A 26,389-nucleotide genomic window follows, 5' to 3' on the forward strand; every position below is an offset into this window, starting at 1 on the left:
GACATTAGCTTTAAAGCTGCTTTTAGCAAGCTAACTCTCAGCGGTTATTTGAAAAAAGCTAATTAATTAATGTTTTCAAGGGTTCAGCTCAGTTCAATATGGGAACTTATAGATTTTTTGGTAACCTGAGTTGAGAGTAATAGCAGCCTGTAATCTTGCGGAACTGTCATAATATGAGCAACTCATACAGTAAGGGTGTATTTTAGTGGTACGCGTCTCTGTTTAACAGTACTGTAATTGAATATCGTGTTTAACTGCAAACTCCAGCCCAGTTCTGCCGGTTTCAGCGCTCGGCCCCGTCATGTCGTTATGCTTTAGTATTGGCTGGTACGCTGCAAATTATGCAGATTTATGGACGTCGGAGGAGGAGGCTGGGCCAGCGGAATGCTACGTGTCTTGGAAGTCCCTTTTAAAAACCCTCGTCTTCTTCGATCAACTTACCGCAGGCGAAAGTTTGGTGATAACATCTCGAGCGAGCGGCAGACTCCCCCCCGATCCAGGCCTCTGTGTGTCCGAGCCCGGTGCTCAGCCGTCGTGCGAAATGTCCGGAGTGAAAAAGATTCGTACGGTAAGTAGATGTAGAGATCATGGGAAGAGAGAAACAACTCAGATACAAGCTGTCATCAGATTAGCCTCAAATGTATGTCAGAAAGTGCAGCAAAGTGTGAACCGCCAGCGCTCGAGCGCCATGGGAAAACTCCTCCCAGATGTGCGTTAAAACAAGTGTCCTATTCGTACACAATCTCACTGTGACTGTCTGCTTTATGTTCCTCTTATTGGCGATCCTCTTACCACTGAGGTCTGATGCGATCGCGCAGAAAAAGCGGTGAAAAGTGGGCACAATCAGTTGGCTTTTTCCCCTCAAGGGACCGCAGGGTTGTCGCTGTAAAAGCTCATTTTCTGTTGCAGAAGAAACTTTTGTGCCTCTTTACTGTAACATACCGCCAGGTGTGACACTTCCACTACTGCCTCTGAATAGACCGGCTGTTGTAGTAACGTAACCATGTCAATTCGGCCCATTCATACCGTCGGGCGTCTTGTGAGGAGGGGGAGAAAGAAGCCACTGTGAAGCGGCAGGCTGATGCTGCTAACATAGAGAACATACGTGGAATCAGATCCGCGAGCATCGCGATAAGACGGTAGAAAAGCCATGAATTGGAGGCTGCAAAGGTATTTCCATGCACAAACCTGTCCTGTGTCTTTTGTCCCATACAGCTGAACTGACACATCGCTCAAAGTGTTGTGACACTGATTACACGTTACAAAGCAAGACAGACAGCACAAATTCTGCCTCCAGCTTCTTCCATATATTTGTAGTATTTGCTTCACTCCTCTTTCTCCTTTCTTAAATTGTTGATTAGACAGAACAATTAACAGAAATACTAGGTTTTGGACAAAACAATTAACTGAGAAAATGATAGACTAATCGCTGATGAAAATGTTTTTTTAGTTGCAGCCCTGTTTCCATTATTCACATGTGGCCTCGGCTGAGAAATTTCAGAAGACTTTATCGTGGTTTTATCTATTGTGATTTCCCAAGAAACAGGATACAGGCTAGGCAGAACTGGGAGGATGATAAAAGGAGTTATATAAGGTAGAATAATAATAACAAGAGTGTATAGCACATTTCTGACACGGGAATGCAGCTGAAAGGGCTGTTCAACAGGACACTTGAATGCCAAAAGCAAAATTAAACTAGGAGAGGAATGGTTAAAACGAAATAAGAGGTTAAGACTTGAGTGGTCTTGAAGTTTGTTTGTTTGTTTTTTTCTTCAATAAATCCACAGTTATGAAGTGCCATGATTTTTATGGCAGCGCACAGACTCAAAAAACACATCGTGTCCCCATGACTGTTGAAAGGAAGGAAGCGAGGATGAGGAGCAGTGTGCTGGCAGGCTGATGGAAGGAGAGAAGGTGTCTCCTGTGCTCGGAAAGGACAGAGCTGTGTGTCACTCACCTCGTGTGGGTGTGTACATGCACAAGGTGTAGGATACGTGTCATTTGGGGAAGGTTGCGCTCATCATTAGAGCATGTGCAGCATAACGTGAGTTGCGGCAGTGGTTCGCTTTGAAATGCTGCTCGAGGTACTTTAAAGCGGCTGGATGACGATGACAGTAGTATGCATTTACGTGTTTCTTCTGCAGTGTTGAATGTCACACTTTTGTTAGTTAGTTTTTCGAAGTCATTTGGTGTGATTTCTGTTTTTTATCTTAAGCTCTGCCCAGATTGGTTACTTATAAACTCACTAAATTCTTCCCAATTGAAAGACAGTCATAAAGTGTCAAGGTCACTGATTGTAATAGTCACGTCTGCGTTTGTGTGTGAGAGAGAGTGGGGAAAATGTCTCTTGAAAGGCCGATTGTGAGTTTGAGACTGAAACCCTGGGAGGGTCTTTTCAGACAGGTTAAAGGCACAGGGGGTGGCGCCTGAGGCAGGGGGTGAGTATGCAATACGTGCAGCCATGGGATGGATGTAGAGAAGAAGGGAGAGTGGGTGCAGAGGGCGAACGTGTGGGCATGAGCACTGCCACATCATCGCTGGGCTGCAGGCAGCACACTGGACACATTGTCCAGTCAGTCCTCCTCCTCCCTCCATCCCTTCCATGCCTCCCTCCTCTACCCCTCCCCTTTAGAAGTCAATACAGCCCCATTTATCCACAGCCTGGTCCACATAGTCACTTCGGGCTGGGTGCGTAAAACCAGTCAGGCTATGACATGGTTGTTCAAATGACGTGCTAATATGACAGGATCAGGCCTGAGGCTTCTCTGTGGTATTTCTCTACAATTTATGCACAACAGGTTATCCTGCGGGTGTTTCAAGAGTGCTAAAATTAAGCAGAACAAACAGGAGGTAGAATGCGTGTGTTGTGTAGCATATTTAACATTTTCTGATGGCATGTTGAAACCACTCGCATCCTGTTTGCCTACTTATTATAATAAACAATTCCCCAGAACTAATTTAGTTTGCCTGAGCCTAGTCTGAGCCTGCGTTCTTCTATTTTAGGATCTCAACAGGTCAACCAACGTGGTGTTCCAGGCCCACCATGTCAGCCGGAGCAAGAGAGGGCAGGTTGTGGGTACCAGGGGAGGCTTCAGAGGATGTACCATCTGGCTCACCGGTAAATATTGTCTTGTCCACCTTGTAGGTCATGAGGCAGCTCCTTTATCTGCCACATACATTAGATAAGGTTTAATCTGCACACATCTTATCACATTTTCCCACCAGGTTTGTCTGGTGCCGGCAAGACTACCATCAGTTTTGCCCTGGAAGAATTCCTTGTGTCCCATGCTATCCCTTGCTACTCGCTGGACGGAGACAACGTTCGCCACGGTCTGAACAAGAATCTGGGCTTCTCTGCTGAAGACCGCGAGGAGAACATCCGTCGTATTGCCGAGGTGGCCAAACTGTTTGCCGATGCCGGGCTGGTGTGCATCACCAGTTTCATTTCTCCTTTCACCAAGGTCAGAATACAGTTGCAATCATTTTCCGGTGCATATGTGTCCATTTAGATCGCTAAAAACATTAAATGAAGATTGGCACCATACATCTGGTGGACTAAAGGGTTTGCGGTCACAATTTTTGTGTCCAGTATCAAAAGTACCAGCAGACCAGAATACACTGCAACACTTTAAACTGTATTTAAAAAATAAGGTATGCACTGTTTTCCTCCACAGGATCGCGAGGATGCGAGGAAGATCCACTCGAGCGCCGGGCTGCCATTTTTTGAGGTGTTTGTCCACGCTCCCCTTGAGTTGTGCGAGAGCAGGGATGTAAAAGGACTTTACAAGAAGGCTCGCGCCGGAGAGATCAAAGGTCTGTATGACAAGGTTCGCCTCAGTAAACTCTCTCCCAATTTTTGTTTTTTGCGTGCTGCCACTCTGTGATTCATACGTGAAGCCAAGCCCTTTCTAAAACCACAGGGTCGTTCAGTTCATGTTGAGGCTGTACTGTGTCCTATTCAAGTAAAAATAGTGCTGATGGGGTTTCAGTGACATTTCTTGTTGTGGTTTTTACATTTCTCACCAGGTTTCACTGGGATTGACTCAAATTATGAGCGTCCTGAGGCTCCAGATCTTGTGCTGAAAACAGGAGAGCTCTCAGTGACTGAGTGCCTCAACCAAGTGCTGGAGCTGCTCAAGGACCAGGTGGGTGTAACAGACGGTCAGATACACCCCCAACATTTGTCTAAATGTTCAAGGCACAATGGGCCGCTGTATTGTTCATGTTGCGCCTCGCACGTCATCACCATTATAGCCGTCAAATGCTAATACCTGTGAGTTCGCCAGCAAACGGAAAAATATATCCCGGTTCAAACAAGCCGCTGAGGTCATAAGGCAAATTCAATATCCTCAGGGATGGGCTCGACTGGTTGGCTTCTTAAAACCAAACAATGATTTTAGATGTTAAACACAGAGGAGATTGTGATGTTTATATTAGGCTCTGGGTCTTCCATTCCAGCGCCGTGGACTTTCACATGGAAGGGGAGAGGATTGTAACATTTAGGCAGAGAACATCACGGTGACCGTGAGGTGGTGTTTGGTCGCTCAGAGCAGGTGATATTTTGGACATCAGCTGGCAGGTATAGCAGGTCATTGCAGGCGCAAAAAGTAATGATTCAACGGGAAAGAAATGAACTACGTATGCACACAGTGTAAATCACATGGTATCAAAATAAGAGGTTAAAAATAGTAGTTTTAAAAGTGACTCCGCTGCAGGACAGTGTAAAGGAACCCATAGGTAATGACTCGCTTCACATGTAGAGAAAGGTATGTACTGAGTGTTGCTCTGGTCTCGCTGTAAGAATAACAGTTAGACGAAGACGTTCTCTTGTACCCAGTGCCATTGTGACCCCAGGATCATTGGTAAATATGCACAACAGATCAGACAGATACAGGCACAGAGTTCACAGTGGTTAAATACTGCTTCAGCTGCCAAGTCACTGATAAAATAAATGTGTAAACACATAAACTTGTTATTGCTTTGTCATGGAGACAGAGATTAATTATGTTTCAGAATGACTTGAAAAGATGCTGTAAAGGTAGTGTCCTGTTCCCATAAGTGCATTGCTTAATAAATTGCCGAAAGGCAGGTAGCAGGGATTATCGTTATCTGCCCGTACAGTTGACTTGGTTTATTTTTCATCTTTTAATCATGACTAATAAGACTTGAGACAACATGTTAATCTGAAAAAGCACATGGTAGGGCAGAAAGCCAGCAGTCCTCGGGATGATGAAACTCTAATTCGTGCCTGATTTAATGGTTTTCTAAACACAATAAAAGTCATAAATTCACCCTTCAAACTCAACATTTTGAGAGCAGCGACACATGGTTCCTTAGTAGAATGAAGATTCATAAATTTTTATGAATGGTTTCTCAGACCATTTAGAGCCGGTCTGCTGTAGACTGGTTAGTGCAGACTTATGGTCCCTTGTGAAAGTTTGAAGGAGAGACAAGGGGGAGGGGGACAGGAGGAAGAAATGAACTAGTGAAGCAGGTAAGGTCAAGAGTTTTACAGTGTTTGTTAACCTTCCCATTTTCTCCAGAAGCTCCTCTCTGCTTACACAAATCTTCGATATGATGGCCTGAAGATAATCCTGTTTCTGAACCGGTTGTAGTATTTCATTTAATTAATGATGGAAATGTACCCTGTACACTGAAAAGCTGGAGTTAATTTAAAACAACAGCCCTCACATCTTTTTGCAGTAGACCTCAAATGAAACTGTAGTTTTTAATGGATGAGTTCAGTATTTTTGAGCTTTCATTCCTCATTATGGATTCTATCTAGCTACAACTGTTTTCACTTATTCTTATCTTAAAGTATAGCCAGAATATTTATGACTCAATTCGTAACATCTTCAACTAAAGACCCCCCCACACACACACACACACACACATACACACACACACACATACACACAATTCCTACAGTGTATAGAACAAACATTTAATTGATTAATCGAGAAATTAATCATAAGATGAATAAATAACAGCTATAATCTTAATATTCCCTTTTTCTCCTCATATGTAGAATATTGTACCAGGCGAGATCATGGATGAGCTGAGCGAACTGTTTGTTCCGGAGAACAAGCTGGATCTTGCTGTGGCTGATGCAAACTTGCTTCCCACCATCAGCATTACCAAGGTGACGCACCACTCCAGTATACAGTCTTCTTTTTATCATGCAGTGGGCCAGAGGGCCACACTGGACATGGCAGCTTCTCACGATAAAGCCATAAACATGCCCCACTGTTTGGACTCTAACTGCACTGACGCTGACTTGCCTGGGTACTAATAAAGGCATAAAAGCCGGCCAGGCATACAGCAGTGCGCCTGCCTTATCAAATTACCATTCGGGTCGATTCTACCAAAAGAAGAAGAATGGCTGTTTCATTTTCCTCCAGAATTTAGAGCACGATGCCACTCAATCGCTCTGGTAAAGGAAGCTATGGCAGTCAATCATCAGGACAGTATGATGGCACAACACATGACCGTTATCGATCCACCAGGTCTACTTTCTCAGTGGGCCTTGTCAAATTGTCTATTTCACTCTTTATTTGTGGGTTTGTGTTGTTTCATCTGTAGCTCTGATGCATTTCCTAAGACTTGGCGAGACATAGTTAGGAAAGTTCAGCAGACTTGTTAACTACCATTTATTCAAGCTGCAACATGGCCAAGAAAGTATAATAACTCCAGCATATTTTTATTATGCGTGCCTCATGTTATCTCAGACCATCTTGTCAGGGTTCGGTGAGGACGTTAATCTATCGATCACAGATAGATCAACAGTTGTGTCATTCCAACACAGCACAATGAGTTTGGTACTGTGCCTGTTTTCAACCGTCCAGCGTTCTTACAAACGCGTTTCACTGATTCTGTCATTCGTAGTGTTACTACACACTTTGATTAGTGCACTGACATTTACAATACACTGAATGCCATCAGCGCAGTGCGATCCGTGGCTTTTCTGAAGTGGAAGCATATGTTAAGCGTTTTGCAAATGTTTTCAGTATGGCCTATCTTTCATGCTGTTTATTGTGAATGTTTTTCTTCTGTCCACAGTTGGATCTACAGTGGGTGCAGGTTTTGGCAGAGGGCTGGGCTAGCCCTCTGAAGGGCTTCATGAGAGAGAGAGAGTTCCTCCAGGTCTTACACTTCGGCAGCCTGCTGGATGGTGAGCGACAATCACACCCTCATCTGTATACTTCTATTAACCAGCCAGGACATTTCCTGTATGACACACTGCCCTAAAAATCACAAACAGCAGCGTAGCATGAACCAGATGAGCTGCTCGTTCCCATTCGAACTGAGAACCTTTGTTTTTTTAATCATAGTGCAATTTATTTTGAAATAAGTCAAGAAATGAATGAATAAATGGAAAAGTAGGAATGATTTCTTTATTTCCAAACAGAATTACACACAAACACTGAAGCAGGAGGGCTCAACCAAAATGCCAATTACATGACAAACAGTCATACCATATTTAAATAAAGACTTCCAGCCGTTGATATCCATGTTCCAAAGAAGCACAAATCACCACTGCAAACCACATACTGCACATGTTCCTAAAGCAAAAAACATGCAATGTTTTTTACACAGAAACAAAGGAATATGAAAGAATATCAGCTACCTGTATGACACAGTTTTTCCAGATACTCTGACAGTGTAAAAGTGACAGTTTCATTGAATTCTGTCATTATTTCAGCATCTTTCAACCCAAAATGAATCTTTGGTTTCAGTGAAAGGCTTCTGCCTCAGATCATGACACTGTATTTAGGACAATATGAACCAAATGTTTGTCTCTTTCTGTCTCATGTAACTCACATAACTAAGACACACGTTCCAGTTCTTCAAAACCATCAACACAACCTCCCAGATGCAGGGGTAAGATACCAACCATCAGCTGACCAGAGGCTGTGTCCTCCTTTGATTTAAAAACATGCTCGTCATTTTGTCTTTGGATTCCACTTCAATACGATCTGATTTCTCCTGAAACGACTGAGAAGCAAATCAAAACAAATTTAATCAAACCAAAATTAACTTAATTTTTCAAAACAGTCAGTGCACAGTCTACTCATGAAACCATGCCAGTGTACATCTCCTGTTGTGGCTGTAGTCTACCCCCCTGACCCCCCTTGAACTTATTTTAAACACACATAAAAGTGGATATTATGATTTACTTTTCATACAATTAAATTATCAATAGGGCGGCACGGTGGCGCAGCAGGTAGTGCACGTTCCTCACAGCAAGAAGGTCGCCGGTTCAATCCCCGGGTTGGACAGGGCCTTTCTGTGTGAAGTTTGCATGTTCTTCCCGTGCTTGCGTGGGTTCTCTCCGGGCACTCCGGCTTCCTCCCACAGACCAAAAACATGCTCATTAGGTTAATTGGTTACTCTAAGATTGTCCTTAGTTGTGAGTGTGAGCGTGAATGTTTGTATGTCTGCGATCGGCTGGCGACCGGTCCAGGGTGTACCCCGCCTCTCTCCTGCTGACAGCTGGGATACCCCCCCCCCCCCCGCAACCCCGAAAGGGATAGTTGGGTATAGAAGATGAATGAGTGAATAAACGATCAATATTGGTGCCACTTGGAGTGGCAGACGATGGACATTTTAATCACTATCCGTTGCTGTCATCTTTTTGTTTCAGTCTGTTGCTTTCAGATTTCTGTGTCAATCATTGAGCCTGTTTCCACTGTTTTTGCATTACTTTGTTTTCTCTTTCAATCATTCATCCATCACTATTTTAACTACAGATCTATCCATTACATTCAGCTGTTTGAACTGTTCATTCATAACTTTTCCCGCTTGCTCAGTAGTTTTAACACACTTTCACCTGTGGTCTTCAGGTGTTACCATTGGCTCAATATGTGGATATATTTTTTTTAAATTAAAGAGCACCTTTAATTGCGCCTCTGCACAATCTTATCATATGCCTCCTGGCAAATGCAGAAGTACCACTTGGGGTACCTCTGGTTGACGATCACTGTTCTAAGTGCTTATCCGCCATCGTAAATCTGAAGTAGTCTTAGTGTTTACAGTTTTTGTAAATAACAATTCTGAAATAACTTTTGCCTTGTCTCAGGTGGGGCCATCAACATGTCAGTTCCCATCGTCCTGGCTGTTAGCACTGAGGCTAAGCAGGAGCTGGCCGGCTGTGCGGCTGTAGCTCTTGAGTACCAGGGTTCACGTGTGGCTATTCTCAGGAACCCAGAGTTCTACGAAAACCGCAAAGAGGAGCGCTGTGCCAGACAGTGGGGCACCACTTGTCCACAACACCCTTACATTAAGGTAATTAGGCATCCATCACACACTTATAATTTCAATGTCTACCTCGTGATTGCAGTGCAGACAGTAAGATCTTCTGGTGTTTACGTCGTTGTTTGTGATTTTGTGGTGAACAAAACAGGAAAATGTTACCTTATTAAAAACAGTTCAAAGGCAGTGCTTTTACCTGACATTAATACTAATTGCAGTTAGAGGGAAATATTTGAGTCGGCAAAAAGTAATCATCTGTTTATCACTTTGTGCAGATGGTTATGGAGGGAGGTGACTGGCTGATAGGTGGTGACCTGGAGGTGCTGAAGCGAATCAGATGGAACGATGGACTTGACCAGTACCGCCTCACTCCACAGGAGCTCAAGCAGAAGTTCAAAGACATGAAAGCAGGTTAGAGAATAGAAATTACTCATAAAGCTACAGTAACAATCAGGGAACAGGAAATGACATACAAGCTGTTGTAAGCAGCTACTGGTATGACATTTCAGTAAATCTAATAACCATCGCAGCTGGTGAAAAACTAAACATAAGCATGAAAGCAGTTTATTTAGCAGTGCGCCGTTTGTCTTTCAGAAGAACTTGACAAAGGACCAAGTGAAATAAAATGGTAAATTTAAAGCTGCATTGTGATGTTTGTGGTCTGTGCACAGTGATCAGGGGAGACATACAGGATCTTTCTGAAACGTAATGTAAAAATGATCACCTATTTTTACTCTCACTCACTCACTTGTGTCATTTATTTATCCACACCACAATACAGTATGCATTTTGGTCATATTTGGTTTTTTAGCATCTTTGCCGCGCTGTGGCGCCTGTGGTCGAGCTTTGTTACCGATGCAAGCATGCTGTGATGTGCACTTAACGGATTAGACTGACAGTATTCTCTATTTTCTCATTGTTAACGAACTCCATGAAAAGACCAAAACAATGCTTTAGTCCAGTTCAAATGTTCTATAAAGTAGCTGTGCACAGGTACAGGTAGAAGTAGTTCATTTGTTGGGGGCTATTTTCTACTACAGATTTGGCATGCTGGTGTGGACCGACACAACAGTGCTCCTGGTCATGGTGTGATGTCACTCAGTACAACGGTGTGGCTCACTGATGAGCTTTGAATAGTTTCTGGACAACAATAGAGGTTTAACGGGGACGAATAAGTCTTATTAGGTTTTGCTACAAACACAATGCTTGTAGCAGTATTAATTCACTGGTCTTCTCCTGGGATTTGTCAGCAAAAAGAAAAATCTAGAATATTAACAGACTTGTCCTTTAACACAGAGGCAATTTTGATGCCAAATGTATGCAACAAAGTCTATTTGAGTCATGTGAAAGGCAGTATGAGCATGTTTGCTGACAGCTATTAAAATGCACGATATCGTGCACGTAATTTGGATTGCACATATCATGAAGCTTCCCTGTACTCCAGTACTGCTGATATAACTATAAAAACTGTCTTTGTGTAAACTTTATTTTGTGCTGCTGCTTGTTGTCCTCCTTAGATGCAATATTTGCATTCCAGCTGCGTAACCCGGTCCACAATGGTCACGCCCTGCTGATGCAGGACACCAAGCGCCGTCTGCTGGAGCGCGGCTACAAGAATCCAGTCCTCCTACTGCACCCACTTGGCGGCTGGACCAAAGATGACGATGTGCCTCTGGATTGGCGGATGAAGCAGCATGCTGCCATCTTGGAGGAGGGCATCCTGGACCCAGCCAGCACCATTGTCGCCATCTTCCCCTCGCCTATGATGTACGCCGGACCCACAGAGGTGAGGGCTGCTGTCAGCTTATGGTTCAGTCAGAGGTTACAATCAGCCTAGCTCTTAACTCTTCAACCATTTACCATTTGTGATTAAATATTAACCCACATGAACATGCCTCATCAGGTTCAGTGGCACTGTCGAGCCAGAATGATTGCCGGAACAAACTTCTACATAGTTGGCCGGGACCCAGCAGGCATGCCACATCCTGAGACTAAAAAGGACCTGTATGAACCCACCCATGGTGGCAAGGTCCTCACCATGGCCCCAGGCCTCACCTCTGTGGAGATCATCCCCTTCAGGGTTGCTGCCTACAACAAGGTTAAGAAGGCTATGGACTTCTACGACCCAGAGCGGTGAGTGAAGAGTTCTCTTGCAAACTGCAGTCTGCATTTCGGTGACCTGAGAATCTGACAATCAAGAGCTTCACGTGACGTGTCGTATTTTTAATGCAGAGGCTTTTCCTGCGTGAACCCAAGTGTAAGAAAGCTGGAGCAAATTGTGAAGTAGATCATTAGTGCTGTTACTTTAGGTGGAATTGGAACATCTCACCACATTTTTCCAGACCTGCTGTGAAATTCTGATTTGGCATTAGACTGCATCCTCCTGCACACACTTATCGGTCCAAAACTTTTCATACAAAACATGAAATTCGTGAGAATATGAACCATCTGTGACTCCATGTCCCTATCTTGTTGGCACTACAAGCAGATTGTAGAATAAATCCAAATACAAATCCCCAGATTCTGACTGTAAATTATGAGGTTCACTCTTGTAGATTTACTGTACTTATATCCACATTTTGGTATTCCTGTGCAAGCGTAATGATGGCCTCATCAGAAGATTGTAATATTGGAAGAGTCTACAGCATTTCATCTAATAACCTATCCTGCCCTCTCTCTCCATGCTGCTCCTCCTCACTCCTCGATCTCTCAGACATGCTGAGTTTGAGTTCATCTCTGGAACCAAGATGAGGAACATGGCTCGCAGCGGAGAGAACCCTCCGGATGGATTCATGGGCATCAAGGCCTGGAAGGTGTTGGTCGAGTACTATACCTCTCTTCAGAAGGACAAGTAATCAACACAGCGCTCTGCTCACCAATCAGCAGCATACTATTCAGAGATTACAGTCGGTTCTTAAAGGGGTTGCTTTAGATCGGGTCTTGTTTTACGCATTTAGAGTCATGAATTTTAGTTTGCTAAAGTCTGACAGAGGTGGGTTTTTACAAGTCTTCATCAAATCAGTAAGACTTGTCTTAAGCAGTTTAATCATTACATTTTTACATTCCTATAAAACTATGTGATTTATAAATCCATTGTATGTTTATATGCATATTAACTTAAGCTATATATTTTAATAAATTAATGGTAACTTGAGATTCTTATTTTGTTTGTTTTTTTAAGTTTAGGAGCACATACCAAGACAGGGAAATCATTTTTCATATCTACATGTAATTACCTGAAGGATTTTTGCAGCATTTTATGCCAATTATATCACTGTCGAGTCGTTTGTATGACCTGAATGAAAGTCACTTTCAGTTTTATCACTACCTACAGTGCCTGTTTGTTTTACATGGATGGATGTTGATTATTTCATCATGTTAATGTTTCACATTCTTGTGAATTGCAACACTGTTTTTTTTTTTTTAAATGTGAAAGTGCCTTCCTCTCGAACGTCAGCACTATAAAACAGCAGTTGTTTAAATCTTGCTGGGTTTTGCCTGAAATGTCTCTGAGATTTGTGTGATTTTATAATGTGGGGATGTGCATTCATGTAATAAACACCTGCAGGCAAGGCAAAGAATGTCAAATGCAGTAATAAAGGATCTTGTTAGTCATTGTTAATCATTGGTGACCGCCTAATCAAACACTAACACATTTCTGCATCATCAGAGGATAGCCAGTGGCCTTCGAGATTGGTGACCACCTAATACTGAGATATTGTGTAGACAATATGTCCTTTAATGAAATGCATTGTTCTTTTCAGTTAAATCTCTGTCCTGATTTCATCTAGGTACCACTGGTTACGCAATATTTTTTACATTATCTTCTGACCAAACAAAGTGCGTGCTTATCAATAGAAGATTAAAGGTTGAAGTTGGCTGGGCAGAATGGCATTCTGGGACTGCGGAGCCAAAAGTGCAATGCTGCCATCTGCTGGCAAGAACTGGTGCAGCAACACACAGATAAAACAAGAAACTGCTATTAATGTGCGTAAAAGTGTTCAGTCAGTTTTGGTTTCTCTGTCAGGCGGTAGGCTTCATAGCTGCACTCACCATGATAACACTCACTGACACTGGACCCAAAGATAATCGTGAGTTTTTACCCAACAGTCAGCTCAGTTTTCTGTTAAATAGAGAGTGAACTAGCGGCAGTCACAGTCAACAGTGGAGATGCTCTTTAAAATGCTCTAATATCTTGTGCTTGTTTGTTTGCATTGGAAAACACTAGGTCTGCCTCTGGATTGGCTTTGCCTGCTAGATCTTTGAGAACAGATTAAGGAGATCCTGAGATGATTTCAAATTACACTTAAGAGATGGTTGAGTGAACTTGAAGGACTGATTAATTTTGCCAGTCATTAAGCTGTAAGGGCTTACATTGCCATGAGATGAGCGTTCTTCTGTGAGGAGAACCATTCTCCCTCTGTAAGAAGCACATTCCTAATTAGCCTCACATGGGATCAGATCATTTAATCTGCGATGTTCCAGGTAACCTCATTTAAATCTGCTGAACTGCACCCTCTGTACTTATATAAAATCTCCAACTACTGTATGTCCAACATGTCATGTCACTAAGAAATGACCAGGGCGGCGACTGGTGTAAATCTCTTGTGTCCTACAGGCCTAATATTTCTGAATATAGGCTAACTCCTATTATAACACCCCAATGATGCACTCCCCCGAAGTGCATGCAGGTGTGAAGGTTGTGCAAGGATGCTTATTTGGATGTGAAAATGTCAATTGGTTATCACAGATTTTATGTGGAATGGTTTGCACAGTCGTGTTGCGAGGGACACGGGTTAAATTATGGATGTGAAGGCCCTCTCATTCTGTGGCTGGTGCAGTTTGGCTGAAACAGTAAGGGGCCTCACCTCCAGAGGCACTTTCTGAGTGGCAGACCACAGTCACATGCAGTGATTTTTGCTGGCGTGGCAGAAATGCACCTGAGATTCAGCTAACAGTTATTTTTGTTTTCAGGTAAACTGGCAATTAGTTTTCCAGTAAGTCATTTAATGAATTGGTCAATAACATGTCAGAAAAAATGGGAACATTCTCATCATAGTTTCCCAGAATCACAGGCGACATATTCACGTTGTTTGTTTTGTCCGACCAACAGTCCAAAAACAAAAATATTCAGTTTACAATCACAAAGTAATAAGAAAATAGTGAATCCACTTATTCATTGATTAATTCTATGAAGTCTAATCCAAGCCCTGTAGAGCCCTGTATTTACCCATATCTTACCATGTGCAATTCAAATAATCAAAGCAATGTTACTGTTTTTGTATATAATGTACATAATATATACTTGATTCTTGCCATTATTGCTGTCTGTAACATCTTAATGTCCCTGGCATCCGATCAATATGTCTATCTTATCTTAAAACCCTTCACTCGACCTTAAAAACCTTAGTTAAATATTGTGGTTGCACTCTCATCAACAGTTTCATTACTTTTTTGAGTTTGTAAAGTGTAAAACATTATTATTATTATAGTAGTAGTATCATATACTACTATCGCTGTCGTATTATAATATACATTTAGATTATTAATGTATCTTCAACTACTATGCTTAATTATTTTCACTGCTGGTTTGCGTCAATGAAAACAATGAAAACAAATATTGTCTTTTGTCACTTTCTGTGGCCCATGCAATTAACATCGCTGATATAATCTAGGATTAATATGAGGAGATTGTGTGCAGAACGCAATGAAGGTACTGCAATTTTAATTAATGTTCTATTATAAAAATAGTAAAAGTATTATGGATTGATACGTTTCATGGATGTATTTTCTATAGCCTGAAATGACAGTTTCAACCGCGAAAAGTGACATTATGTTGGAAACTTCCCTAATTACAGCCACACGTGATCACTTTGACAGAAGGGAGCGTCGCATGCGGACTCAATTTATCCTTCCGCCAGAAGCACGAAATAACTCCATTGTTGCGCTGTTCCGGGTTAAAACAATGACATATGTCAGTAGTTGTTCATAGGAATCGTGTGTCAATTGTTAAGACAATATTAATTAACATTACATCCATCGGTTGTAATTAAACAGTGGAACTATCTAGTGAAGGCGGTGGGATATTTGTTCTAAAATCCCAGCCTGCTCTACCTTCTTTTTTTCCTTCGGTGGAGGCCATGATGGGAGCCTGAGAGTTCAGCTGGAGCGAGAGGAACGAGAAAAGAAGATGATTCCCCGGGACGGAACTGACAAACCAATCTGTGCAGTTTTCTGATCTTTGTATAGTCCATATACATTTAAGGTGGAGCCTGTCACTTTTTTTCAGATGTGTTCTTGGCAATCAGTCGATGACAATGTTGAATCGTTAGGAGGCTTTTGGATCGAAAAAGGAGGTAGCATTAGCTATTGTTGCTAGCTAGCTGTGCTAGCTAGCTAGTTAGCTAGCGAGCTAGCTACGTCTGAGTGACTGGATACGGGTTTCGGGAACCGGTGAGTTCTCTATCCTCTCGCTCTCAATCGCGGCGGCTGCGATTGAGGCATCGGCGTGGACCGTGTCTGGCATCTCAAGGTTTTTTGAGGACAACTGCATGTATTTTATTCGGGGGTATTTGCAAGACGAATTGCAGGATTGGGAAAGTCGGGCCTGCACGGAGGAGCAGAGCAAGGCCCGTCTTTATGATCCAGAGGAAGCCTTTCTAATCCTACCGACAGCCACTGCTAGCTCTGCTGGCTAGCACGTCTCTGCGAGGACCTGCAAAATTCAGAGAGCAGCCAGCGACCGAGAGCAGACCCACTGACTGCAACACACACGACCAGGCGGTCAATAGCCGAAAAACCTGTTTTTCATCATTTACCCCATATAGACTCCTGTCACCTGCTACAATGGCTGCGATTATAAAAGAAATGGTCAGCCGGAACAAAAGGAGATATCAAGAGGATGGGTTCGACCTGGACTTAACATGTATCCTTCCCTGTCTTCCTTATTTTCACAGCACCCAGGACAGTGACTAGTCAGGTGTAATAGCTGCTTTGAGTAGTAGTACTGGAACCAGAAATGGTGGAGTAACGTGAGGTACTTAGCTTCTCTGCTACTTAGCTAGCTGGCTAGTTGGTCAGACAGCGCAGCTTTGCTGTCACCCAGCATGTTTGAAAGATGGTGGATCTGTCAAACCAGCACGCATAAATGTCACAGTCATATTAGAGCTGGGAAACTCTGATCAGCTAGACAGTAGTTTGTGTTTAATTAAAAACGACGAGCATTTAACTTGCATACCAGTCACCCAGCGGTGGACCTAGCTTGAGGTTGTGAAATTGTTAGTGGCATTAAGTCAGTATTTTTTTTTTTTAACCAGTTGGTGTTCGAAGGCGGGTAGATGGTGTCTAGTATTTATCTCAGAATGATTTTCTATAGTTTCTATATGTTATTAGTACATCTGGGTAGTACATGTGTAATCATTATTTATCAGGTTTCTGGTTTATGATGCAAATAGCTGGAAAGACTAACATCCCTGATGTAAGCTCACCCTCACCTTTCCTCACCTCACCTGTGTGCTTCATGGGTGAGTATTCATCGATTAACTTCAACAAATCATATGAGCATTTTCCTTTCCTTTTATAGAGATTTAAGAATTGCTATTTCAGGCCCTTCTGCAGGACTCATTTCTCATCTATTACCACTGATAATAGTTGACCTGGTTCCCCGGTGCTGTATGGCTGGTGCCGCTAAAGTTGGTACTTTTATTCACTTGGCTGATGATAAACTTGACTTTGGTGACTGATGCGGTCGCCTTTGGCCAGCTGAATGCAAAATCTTACCGTGTGACAGCGTTGAGAACGAGCCTATGGTTATAGTTGTGATGTACGTGTGCATGGCTTTGTTTAAGGATGTCACACTGCCTTTTCAGTCTTGTGAGTCTTGAGTTTGATATTTCTGGCATCAGCGCTGAAACAAGTAGTCGATTGATTGACGAGTCAGTCAACACAAGATACACCTGCAACACTTCTGATAATCTATTGTTTGTGGGTTTTATGGGTTTTTTTTACTGTTATTGGTTTAGGGACAAAAAAAAACTGCTCCTGACTTCTCAAAGTGAGAAATTGCTGTTTTTCTCTGTCAATTGAGATAAAATTGAATATTTTTGTTTTTTAGGCAGTTGGTCAGATTAAATAAGGCATTTGAAGATGTCATCCCGGGCTGTGGAAAACAGCGTTAGGCCTTTCTAACTATTTCTTGACAATTCCGCAGACCAAGCGATGAATCGAGTTATATGAGGAAAGTATTCGGCAGATTAATCAATAATGAAAATGACTTTAAGTAGCAGCCCTGTCTGGTTTTGTACGGCATGTAAAATATTAAACAGGCCTTGGTATTTGTGGTATAATTTGCTCTGGTTATTATCAGCATTGTTGCTTTAACTTGGCAACATTGCTGAGTAGCATTTTTCATTTCCCACAGGGCTACTTTGATTTCACACAGCCACTACACATGACATGCCGAACTGGATTCAGGTAGAGCTGTCAGCTGGGGCGTCTGTGTGACTGCAGATGCCTACATGTGTGCATCGCAGCTTTTGAACAAATGCTTCTCACCTGGTTTTATCATGTGGCTAACGCTTGTGTCATGTGGCAGGACTCTTGTGTAGCCCCTTTACAGCTTCGTGCAGGTGTGCCGGGGGCACGCCACTCAAAAGTGGCATCTTTCTTTGGCTTGAAGTCTCCCCTTGTTCAGATGTGGGCCCTTTCGAACTATGCCTTTTATCATTTTTGGCATGCTGTCTAAAAACAATACGGGCTCTCTGCAGTTATGTAATGCAGTATCACAGTTCTGGGAATTGCCCTTAAAATAGAGTTGCCAGTGATCTTGTATCAGTGTTGCTGTCTGAGTGCTCTCTCCCTCTCTTACCCTCTCAACCCACCACCTCTCCTTTGCTCTTTTTCTTTACTACTCCCACTCTAATTCTCCCTCCCTCTGCTTGCCCCCTTTCCTCTGCTCTCCTCCTTTCCTGTCCTCCCCACCCCCTCCTCGCTCAGTGCACGCCGGTTCCCACTCTCCCTTTCCCCCCTCTCTCTTGCTCTCAGTTGTGGATTTGGCGTATGCATAGAGCTGAGGCAGGGCTGGCTTTAAAGAAAAGGCGTGCCTGAAACGGCAGATTTTCTTTCTTTCTTTCTTTCTGTTTTTTTTTTCTTTCCCCCTCCTACTTGGAGCTTCCGTCGGGGGTCCCGTATGTGCGTTTCCTCCCAGCTGAGGCTCTCCTGGGAGCTGTGCAGCTTTTTAAAAACACTTATAATAGTCTGACTGGGATCTCTTTGCCATTTACAGGGTTAGAGAAGCCCATCACATAGCATAGAAAACTGTATTTGGCTTCTAATTAGGTCTTTGAGGCAAACATTGACTGGTTTGTGGCACAGTGTGAACAGATAGGCTACTCTGCCATAAGCTACAGGGAGGTAGCTCGACAGTATGCAAATGATACCATGTGTTTGCTGTTGGCCTGGTTGATTTCATGCATCAAGGCCTGTGTTGACCATACCTGAGTTGCATTAGGGCTCTTGTTAAATTCCACTTCCAAGGTTTTATTGAAGATTGACATTTTTTCCTTTTTTCCAGCTAAATATGCTTGAAACTGCAGTAATCTTTGTGTATATGTCTACTGGATTTCAACATTTTTCTGTACTAGCAGGTCTACCGATTGAACGGTGAACTGTGTGTGTGTGTGTATGTGTGAGTGTGTGTGTGTGTGTGTGTGCGCACGCGCGCTGTGTGCACCATGCAAAGGGTTGTACTTCTGCGTTTTTGCATGGGCAGGTACTTGTATGTGTGCACACCAGCAAAGTTGAGGATTATGTCGAGCCCGCCGTGCTTTCTCACCAGAACTGTCAGACGCGTGTGTCAAATCTTTCTGACCAGTTAAAAAGTGATTTGACTCTGGAAAAATATGGCCTGCTCAAAATGAAACAGACATATCCAATTAGAATTATTCAGCTTTTCTATTTTTGACACCGCGGCACAGGAAGTGTAAGAAAAGGTTGCCCTTTAGTCAGTGGTTAAAGTGTGAAATCCCACAGCTTATGGCGACAAGCAGACTTCAGTTACAGGTAGGCGTTGCAGCCGAGCCTCAAAGACATGCATGCCAACTCAATTATTCTTTTCACTGCAACATGACACTGATATGTGCCTTTAAGATTGTATGTATGTCACCATATAATTGGTCGTGACATTTTCCATCACTATCCTGTGCTGAAACGCGGAGTCCCGTTCGATGATGTAAGGCAACTGTAAAAGCAGGTGCAGCACGAGAGAGGAGGTGCAGCCAGGAGTTCAACTTGTCGTGGAGTTTGGCGTGCATGGTCTCTAAGGCGTTGTTTTGTCTCTTGTCCATCACTGAGCGCTGCATGTGCCACTTGGTAACACAAAGGGCATTTGTTTCGTTTGAGCTTTTTTTTTTTTTTCTACCTGTGTGTCTTCACGCCACCTTCGTTCGATCCCACAGATATTCAAAGTGGTCCGGCTGCGCTCGAAAGAGAGATAAGGCGAACATTTGCGATCATCCCGATATAACTTTGGGCTCTAAAAATAAATGCAGGTCAGGGAGCGGAGACTCTCCTCGTGCACCCACATGTGGGGCTGGCTCGTGCAGGAGCGCAGTTACTCCCGTCCTCTCTGCCTGCTTCTCACTGTCAAGGCCATCTGTCACAACACACACACACACACACACACACACACACACACACACACACACACACACACTGGTCAGTGCCCCCTCCTCTGTGCTGCCATCTATCCATAACTACAATGACGCCCTCATATTGACATTGGCTGAAACTTCTTCACGCTCCGCTGCTTGCCTCTGCATTTTTGTAATTGTGCTCCAGTGTTGAATTCTTCTTGAAAGCAACCTCTTTCAGATAAAAAAAAAAAGCAGTTCAGTCTTCTTGTGTAAGCTGTTGGAAGCATAGGTGGACAGACTTCTTCTTCAGTGTGGTGCTTTGTGCTGTGGTACATTTCCTTGACTCCTGCCTGAACAGATATCTACCCAAACATCATTGCTATGGGCTTTCCAGCAGAGAGACTTGAAGGCGTGTACAGAAACAATATAGACGATGTAGTACGGTGAGTTGTGTTCACAGAAAAGTGAAATGCAAGAAAAATGCATTTTGTCCTGGCAGTTCATCTCATACTGATGTAATAAATATATTCTCTGCTTGGTTATGTTCTCTCTTGCGAACAGGTTTTTGGATTCAAAGCATAAAAACCATTACAAAATCTACAACCTGTAAGTGTTCCACACACACCTGAACCGCTCTTTGTTGACTTAATAACTTCCTCTGTGTGTTGGTTAACTGGGTTTTGTTCTTCCCGTTCCAGCTGCGCAGAAAGACACTACGATGCTGCCAAATTTAACTGCAGAGGTAGGCAGCTTCGCATGTTCGACAGACGCTTTCGCTCTTTAAAAATGAAACCAAAAAGCCTCATCTCACAAAACATCCCCTGTGTCTCCCTCCCCGTCTCGTCTCCTCTGACCTGTCTGCACCCCCCTCTCCTCCGGTCACAACTTTGCGTGGGCCTGCATCCCGTCACGCATCAGTTGCACAGTACCCCTTCGAAGACCACAACCCTCCTCAGCTGGAGCTAATTAAGCCGTTTTGTGAAGACCTGGACCAGTGGCTCAGCGAGGATGACAATCACGTGGCGGCCATCCACTGTAAGGCCGGGAAGGGCCGCACTGGAGTCATGATCTGCGCCTATCTCCTCCATCGCGGCAAATTCCTGGAGGCCCAAGAAGCGCTTGACTTTTACGGTGAAGTCAGGACAAGGGACAAGAAGGTGAGCCATTAACCGCAGACCACATGTCTCAACAAAGCAGCTCTTTATCACTTCAGATCAGTTGTTGCACGTCGGGCTGCAACTCATAATTATTTTCATTATCAGTCTGCGGATTAGTTCGATTAATCAAGTTAATTGTGAAAAATGCTAATTGCATTTTCCCGCAGCTTAAAGACGTATTCAAAAACCTACAGATATTCAGCCGACAATGATAAAAATCAGGGAAGAGCGTGAAATACTCACTTTTAAGGATCTGGGCCCAGAAAACATTTGGCTTTTGTTATGAAAGTGCTTTTGTTTCAGCTCCACTTGCAAACACAGAAGAGAGAATGTCATGTAACATCGTGTCTGTCCTTGCAGGGAGTAACGATCCCGAGCCAGCGCCGCTACGTCTACTACTACAGCTACCTACTGAAGAACCAGCTAGAGTACAAGCCGGTGGCGCTCCTCTTCCACAAAATGGTGTTCGAGACTCTCCCCATGTTCAGCGGGGGCACCTGCAGTGAGTCACGCTCATGTTCAACTTTAACTCCAAACTAGGGCGTAGGCACGCATCGCGCTGCTCAAACGGAACGAGAGCCTTGGATGCGTTGTGCACTGTAGGGCTCACCCACGCTGCAGTTTAGCGCCATAGAACAGGAGAGGGTCATCTGTGGTGGAGCTGAGTCGCCCTGTGCCGGGGTTTTCAAATCGAATCAAGTGTGGCTGAATTCGCTGTGGTATTTTTGGACCTTTTGACGAACGAGGGCAACCTCTTATTGATTAAGTCTTCTTGTTGCTGCTTATAACAAGGCCGACTTATTCTCTGCCCACTTTAAAAAAAAAAAAAGTTGAATCAGACCTCCTGTTTGTCATAAATGCTCTCTCACTGAAGAAAAACACATGAAAACAGAAATTGATCTCCTTCTAATAATTTTGATATTTTGGCTATTTAGAAGGATTGCCTTTATAGTCTGCTGCCTACGAGTTTATTGCACAATATTCAGAGTAATTACAGCGTGCACCTGCTGCCCTGCATTAGTGAAGTAAAGTACACTGACACACCGGACAGGACAGTAAACGCCACATAAGCATGCTTAAGTGACAAAAAGGCAGTAAAGGAATTAAATATGTTGGTCAGTTAATAAGTAGTTAGCTTCAATCAGTCATGAGTATTTGCATATCACTGCATGTTTGCTTGAGTGGGACGATGTTGTTGTAAAGTGGTGTGTATTGCAAACAGTGTCCCCCGTGTTCATTGGAAGAGTGATGCAGAAATGTCAACATGTTCATGCTCTGTTTTACTGCATGTAGAAAACTTGATGGTTTACACCTTCTCTGTTACGGTCAAACGATCCTGTTTTTCCGCTCCAGCGTGTCACACGCCGTTATACTTTTCCTGTATCCTCTTCTTCCTTTATTTCTGTGGCTTTTTAAACCCTAACACCTGACTGTGCTGAACAGCCACGACTCTATTGATCCTTCTCTTTCCTGCTACCTAAAAAAAAGGCCCTATTCTGAGTTTGACATCTTAATACTGGTGCACACGCATCGCCCTTTTTCGAGCCTCAGGTTTGAGCTCGCCTCAGCTGTGAAAGCGGAGAAGCTGATGATTCTGTTCGACATAACTCGACATCACACGTCTCTGCTCGATTGTTTAATCCGGCAAAGGAAAACTCAGATGCTTTGTGGTCGTTTGTGATCGTCAGCAGTCGCAAGTTCCCCCTTTCCTCCTTCCCCTTTGTGTAACTCACACACACACACACACACACACACACACAAACACACACCAGGTCCCGTGTCGAATGTTTAAGATGTACACGTCCACTTTAAAGCCACACACTGTATGCTGTTTGTCAGAAAAGCTATGTAGATGCAGATATCTGTAAATACTTGTGTAGAGCTCTTGTGTTTGTGCCTGCTGTGCTGTCAAGCCCCTGACAGGCCAGCCAAGCCCTGTTTGTGATAATCTCCTTCTTTCTCTCTAAGGGGACAGTACCGTTAAAAACAGGAGCGAGCCGACCCCTCAGGGCTTCAAGAAAGGGAATTGGCATTGGGGTAAATGAGCCTTTCATCCATTATTATTATTTCACTCATTTGCTTTTATATGGCCCCAGAGATCCACCAGGCAGGAGCAGTCTGAGGTAGACATGTTGCCTAGCAGGACAGGACTAGCTTACAGGCATATGATGTCATCTTCAACACCCACCACCAGCGATCCTGATGGGAGGAAAGAAGGTTAAAATTCTTCTATATGCAACGTGTTGCGCTGGTCCAAGACCAAACCGTGACTGTCTATCAGAATAGGGTCCTGTGTCTCTGGTTCTGGGTCTCTTTGGGTGTTCCTTTTTCCTCCTTAATTTAAGATAATGTTTTGCACTTATTCAGCGGGGGGTGTTGGGGGAGGGTGGTGATGGCGTGCTCTGCTGTTTCTTTTGTCAAACTCATGTCATAACACTGTTAATCCTGTCTTGCTCTCTTGATTCACTCCTCTGTCACTCACTCTTCTTCTTGTGTTTTCTGTCTCTTCCACTCACAAATCTCATAATCTTGCCCCCTCCCTCTCACCCCCTCACCCCCACCCTCCCTGTGCAACATTGACACTCTTTGCAGATCCCCAGTTTGTGGTGTACCAGCTGAAAGTGAAGATTCACACGTCGAACCCCGCTCACACGCGGCGCGAGGACAAGCACATGTTTTTCGAATTCCCCCAGCCGCTGCCAGTTTGTGGAGACATCAAAGTGGAGTTCTTCCATAAACAGAATAAGATGATGAAGAAGGTTAGTTGTGTGTGTGTGTGTGTGTGTGTGTGTGTGTGTGTGTGTGTGTGTGTGTGTGTGTGTGTGTTGGGGGGCTTTTATTGTAGCTTAATTTGCTTGGTAGCTGTTGCAGACAACTTTCTGTCAGTCATTAAGAGCTTATTCGAGCTGTTGATTGTCATGACCTCTGCCAGGTCGGAGAACAACCAGCAGGCATTTGACGAAGCGTTTTCTCACTCAGCTGGCTGCCAACAATTACGCTTTTTAAGGGATCAGGCTGACGCCATTTTGTATTTTATGTCAACTGCCAACAAATCCCATGAAAATACCAAAAGTGTGTTGTTTATTTTGTGTCATTAAAGCCTGATAATAGCTCATTGCCTTAGTGCCATAGACTTTCATTGTTGTCCAGGAACTCTTAAAAACACATCACTTAGCCGCACTGGTTGACAAGCTCCGTCATTACTACCGACATGGGCACACGGAAGTTTATTTTGAGTCAATTCCACATTTGCTGCTGTAAATACTCACTAACGCAACAACGGTGTATTAATCCACGGCTGAAAATAGTCCCCAGATGCACTGTTTACTCCTTTTTGGGTAATGTTTGCTGAAACCTACAGCGCCTAAAGGCTCAGTAATTTCCTGAAGCAGCTGGGTGTTTTAGGGTGTTTAGGGGCCTTTTTTAAAAAATGAAACTATATTTGTGAGCAGTTTTTAAAGAGTCACATCTTCAGTAGAAGCAAATGGGCTTGAGGCTGAGCGCACAGACAGCGTAAGGAAGCCAGAAAGTAGTGAGAGACAGACTGACGCGTTCTTGGTTTTTAATGAGACTTGTTGACAATAAGACAATGCCAGCTTTAGCTCATAAACAGATTCAATCAAAAGTTCCTTTGAATGTTCTGTTTCGCCCAATTTCTCATCGCATCTCCTCTCTTCACCTCTGCCACCCAGGACAAAATGTTCCACTTCTGGGTGAACACCTTCTTCATCCCTGGACCAGAGGAGAGCGGGGACAAGTTGGAGAACGGAGCGGTGAACAATGCAGACAGCCAGCAGGGGGTACCGGCACCGGGCCAGGGCCAGCCGCAGAGCGCCGAGTGCAGGGACAGCTGCAGGGAAAGCGGCAGGGAAAGCGACAGGGACAGGGACTACCTCATCCTGACGCTCACAAAGAACGACTTGGACAAGGCCAACAAAGACAAAGCTAACCGCTACTTCTCGCCAAACTTCAAGGTAAAGATTTAATTCGGATATTAGCTCGATGAACAGATTGATTATACAGTCAGTCTGTTGTTGAATGAGCTAATTGCTTTGCTGTCAGTATTTGTTTGGAGAGAGCAGTGAGCAGACTTGTTTGTGATTATTTTTTCTGAACGGCACAGACTGAAATTAGTTTCATTTTGCAATTCCAGGTGAAGTTGTATTTTACGAAAACCGTGGAGGAGCCTTCGAATTCTGAGGCAAGCACTTCGACATCCGTCACCCCGGACGTTAGCGACAATGAGCCAGACCATTATCGATACTCTGACACCACTGACTCTGATCCGGAAAATGAACCTTTTGATGAAGAGCAGCACACGCAAATCACAAAAGTGTGAACTCTTTTTAAACAGGAAAAGAAGAAATTATACACCAGAAAAAAAGGAGAAAACTTGAATATAAACTCAAAAGAAGAACCTTTGTCCTTTCCCTCCCCCAGACGGCAATAGAATATCATCATGTCAAATGCCAATTTTAGGGAAAAAAAGATAAATATCCTGACCAATATATTGTTTTTTTATTTTTCTTTTTTTCTTTGGCACGGCCATGTACCATGTGCGAGGTATTGACACTGTTGCCCCATGGGAAAAGGTGCTGTAGCTATAAAAATGTATTTATATATATATATATACATATGTATATGTATATACATATATACATGCATATATAAACAAACATTTTTTGTGTCAAAGACAATGGAAAGAGTACCACAATCAGGAGACGGGAGGTGAAGTGTGGGAGAAGTTAGAATGATATACTAGGACTATGCTGCTCCTTCTCCTGTCTAAACCAAGGCCAGTGCTGCAGTCACTTTGTTTCACTCCCTCTCTTCTCCTCCTCCCCCCCTACTCCTCTCATCTTTTACTCTCCCTCCCCTCCATCCTATCCTCCTTCCTAGCCTCCTTTACTGTGAATGCTTCTTGTGCTCTTTGCAGGCTGTCTCACGTGACTTTTGGTCTTTGTGCAGTGCAAACTGCATGCGGGCAGTGGGTTGGGGGTGGGCGGGGTTATGAAGAGGCTGTGATGATGTCTAAAGCATTGCCATTCCTGTTCCCACTGTGTATACGTTAAATTATGCAGAACAAGGCATCCCATGTAATTGTTAATGTTTTTTTTTATCCTAAGATAATAAAAATATAATACACAAAACAGCAGGGAGACAAGTGTTTGCAATAATGTCAACACTACATTTAAAGGACAATGGTGATTTGCATGTATTGGAATTGGCGTCCATCCCTAATAAATGTATGCAATGTTGTCTTTTCTTAAAGAGACCAGCTTTGAGATGTGTCTTCTGCGTGGGGTTCCCCAGTGCTTTGAGTCATGCTCAGAAAATTACATCAGAGGT

The 26,389-nt window shown here is 43.5% G+C and overlaps 2 protein-coding genes across 3 annotated transcripts; both read left to right on the forward strand.

The window, feature by feature from the left end:
• Positions 1 to 427: 427 nt before the first annotated feature.
• On the forward strand, positions 428 to 12,671 carry LOC139341193 (bifunctional 3'-phosphoadenosine 5'-phosphosulfate synthase 2-like). The gene is made up of 12 exons (XM_070977572.1): positions 428 to 568; positions 3,004 to 3,118; positions 3,226 to 3,461; positions 3,675 to 3,813; positions 4,027 to 4,145; positions 6,029 to 6,142; positions 7,060 to 7,171; positions 9,080 to 9,285; positions 9,528 to 9,663; positions 10,770 to 11,038; positions 11,156 to 11,385; positions 11,966 to 12,671. The coding sequence occupies exons 1-12, from the start codon at positions 542 to 544 to the stop codon at positions 12,105 to 12,107; spliced, it is 1,845 nt and encodes a 614-aa protein (XP_070833673.1). The 5' UTR covers positions 428 to 541; the 3' UTR covers positions 12,108 to 12,671.
• A 2,705-nt stretch (positions 12,672 to 15,376) lies between these two features.
• On the forward strand, positions 15,377 to 26,192 carry LOC139341143 (phosphatidylinositol 3,4,5-trisphosphate 3-phosphatase and dual-specificity protein phosphatase PTEN). 2 transcript variants are annotated; one of them, XM_070977509.1, is made up of 10 exons: positions 15,377 to 16,177; positions 20,242 to 20,326; positions 20,445 to 20,489; positions 20,582 to 20,625; positions 20,802 to 21,040; positions 21,401 to 21,542; positions 23,009 to 23,077; positions 23,633 to 23,799; positions 24,733 to 25,014; positions 25,194 to 26,192. In XM_070977509.1, the coding sequence occupies exons 1-10, from the start codon at positions 16,099 to 16,101 to the stop codon at positions 25,377 to 25,379; spliced, it is 1,338 nt and encodes a 445-aa protein (XP_070833610.1). In that variant the 5' UTR covers positions 15,377 to 16,098; the 3' UTR covers positions 25,380 to 26,192. The 2 variants fall into 2 exon arrangements, with proteins under 2 accessions (XP_070833610.1, XP_070833611.1); XM_070977510.1 differs by lacking the exon at positions 23,009 to 23,077.
• Positions 26,193 to 26,389: the final 197 nt, after the last annotated feature.

This window comes from Chaetodon trifascialis, chromosome 13, assembly GCF_039877785.1.
Source record: "Chaetodon trifascialis isolate fChaTrf1 chromosome 13, fChaTrf1.hap1, whole genome shotgun sequence".
NCBI lineage: Eukaryota > Metazoa > Chordata > Actinopteri > Chaetodontiformes > Chaetodontidae > Chaetodon > Chaetodon trifascialis.

What these genes read in the sequence shown, in the direction of transcription:
- LOC139341193 (XM_070977572.1), top strand. Translation starts at nt 542, where the DNA reads ATGTCCGGAGTGAAAAAGATTCGTACG. An exon ending in GAGTGAAAAAGATTCGTACG is followed by an intron (nt 569 to 3,003) that starts GTAAGTAGATGT and finishes CTTCTATTTTAG; the next exon opens with GATCTCAACAGGTCAACCAA. An exon ending in TCGCGCCGGAGAGATCAAAG is followed by an intron (nt 3,814 to 4,026) that starts GTCTGTATGACA and finishes ATTTCTCACCAG; the next exon opens with GTTTCACTGGGATTGACTCA.
- LOC139341143 (XM_070977509.1), top strand. Translation starts at nt 16,099, where the DNA reads ATGGCTGCGATTATAAAAGAAATGGTCAGCCGGAACAAAAGGAGATAT. An exon ending in GTTCAGCGGGGGCACCTGCA is followed by an intron (nt 21,543 to 23,008) that starts GTGAGTCACGCT and finishes TTTCTCTCTAAG; the next exon opens with GGGACAGTACCGTTAAAAAC. An exon ending in ACTTCTCGCCAAACTTCAAG is followed by an intron (nt 25,015 to 25,193) that starts GTAAAGATTTAA and finishes TTGCAATTCCAG; the next exon opens with GTGAAGTTGTATTTTACGAA.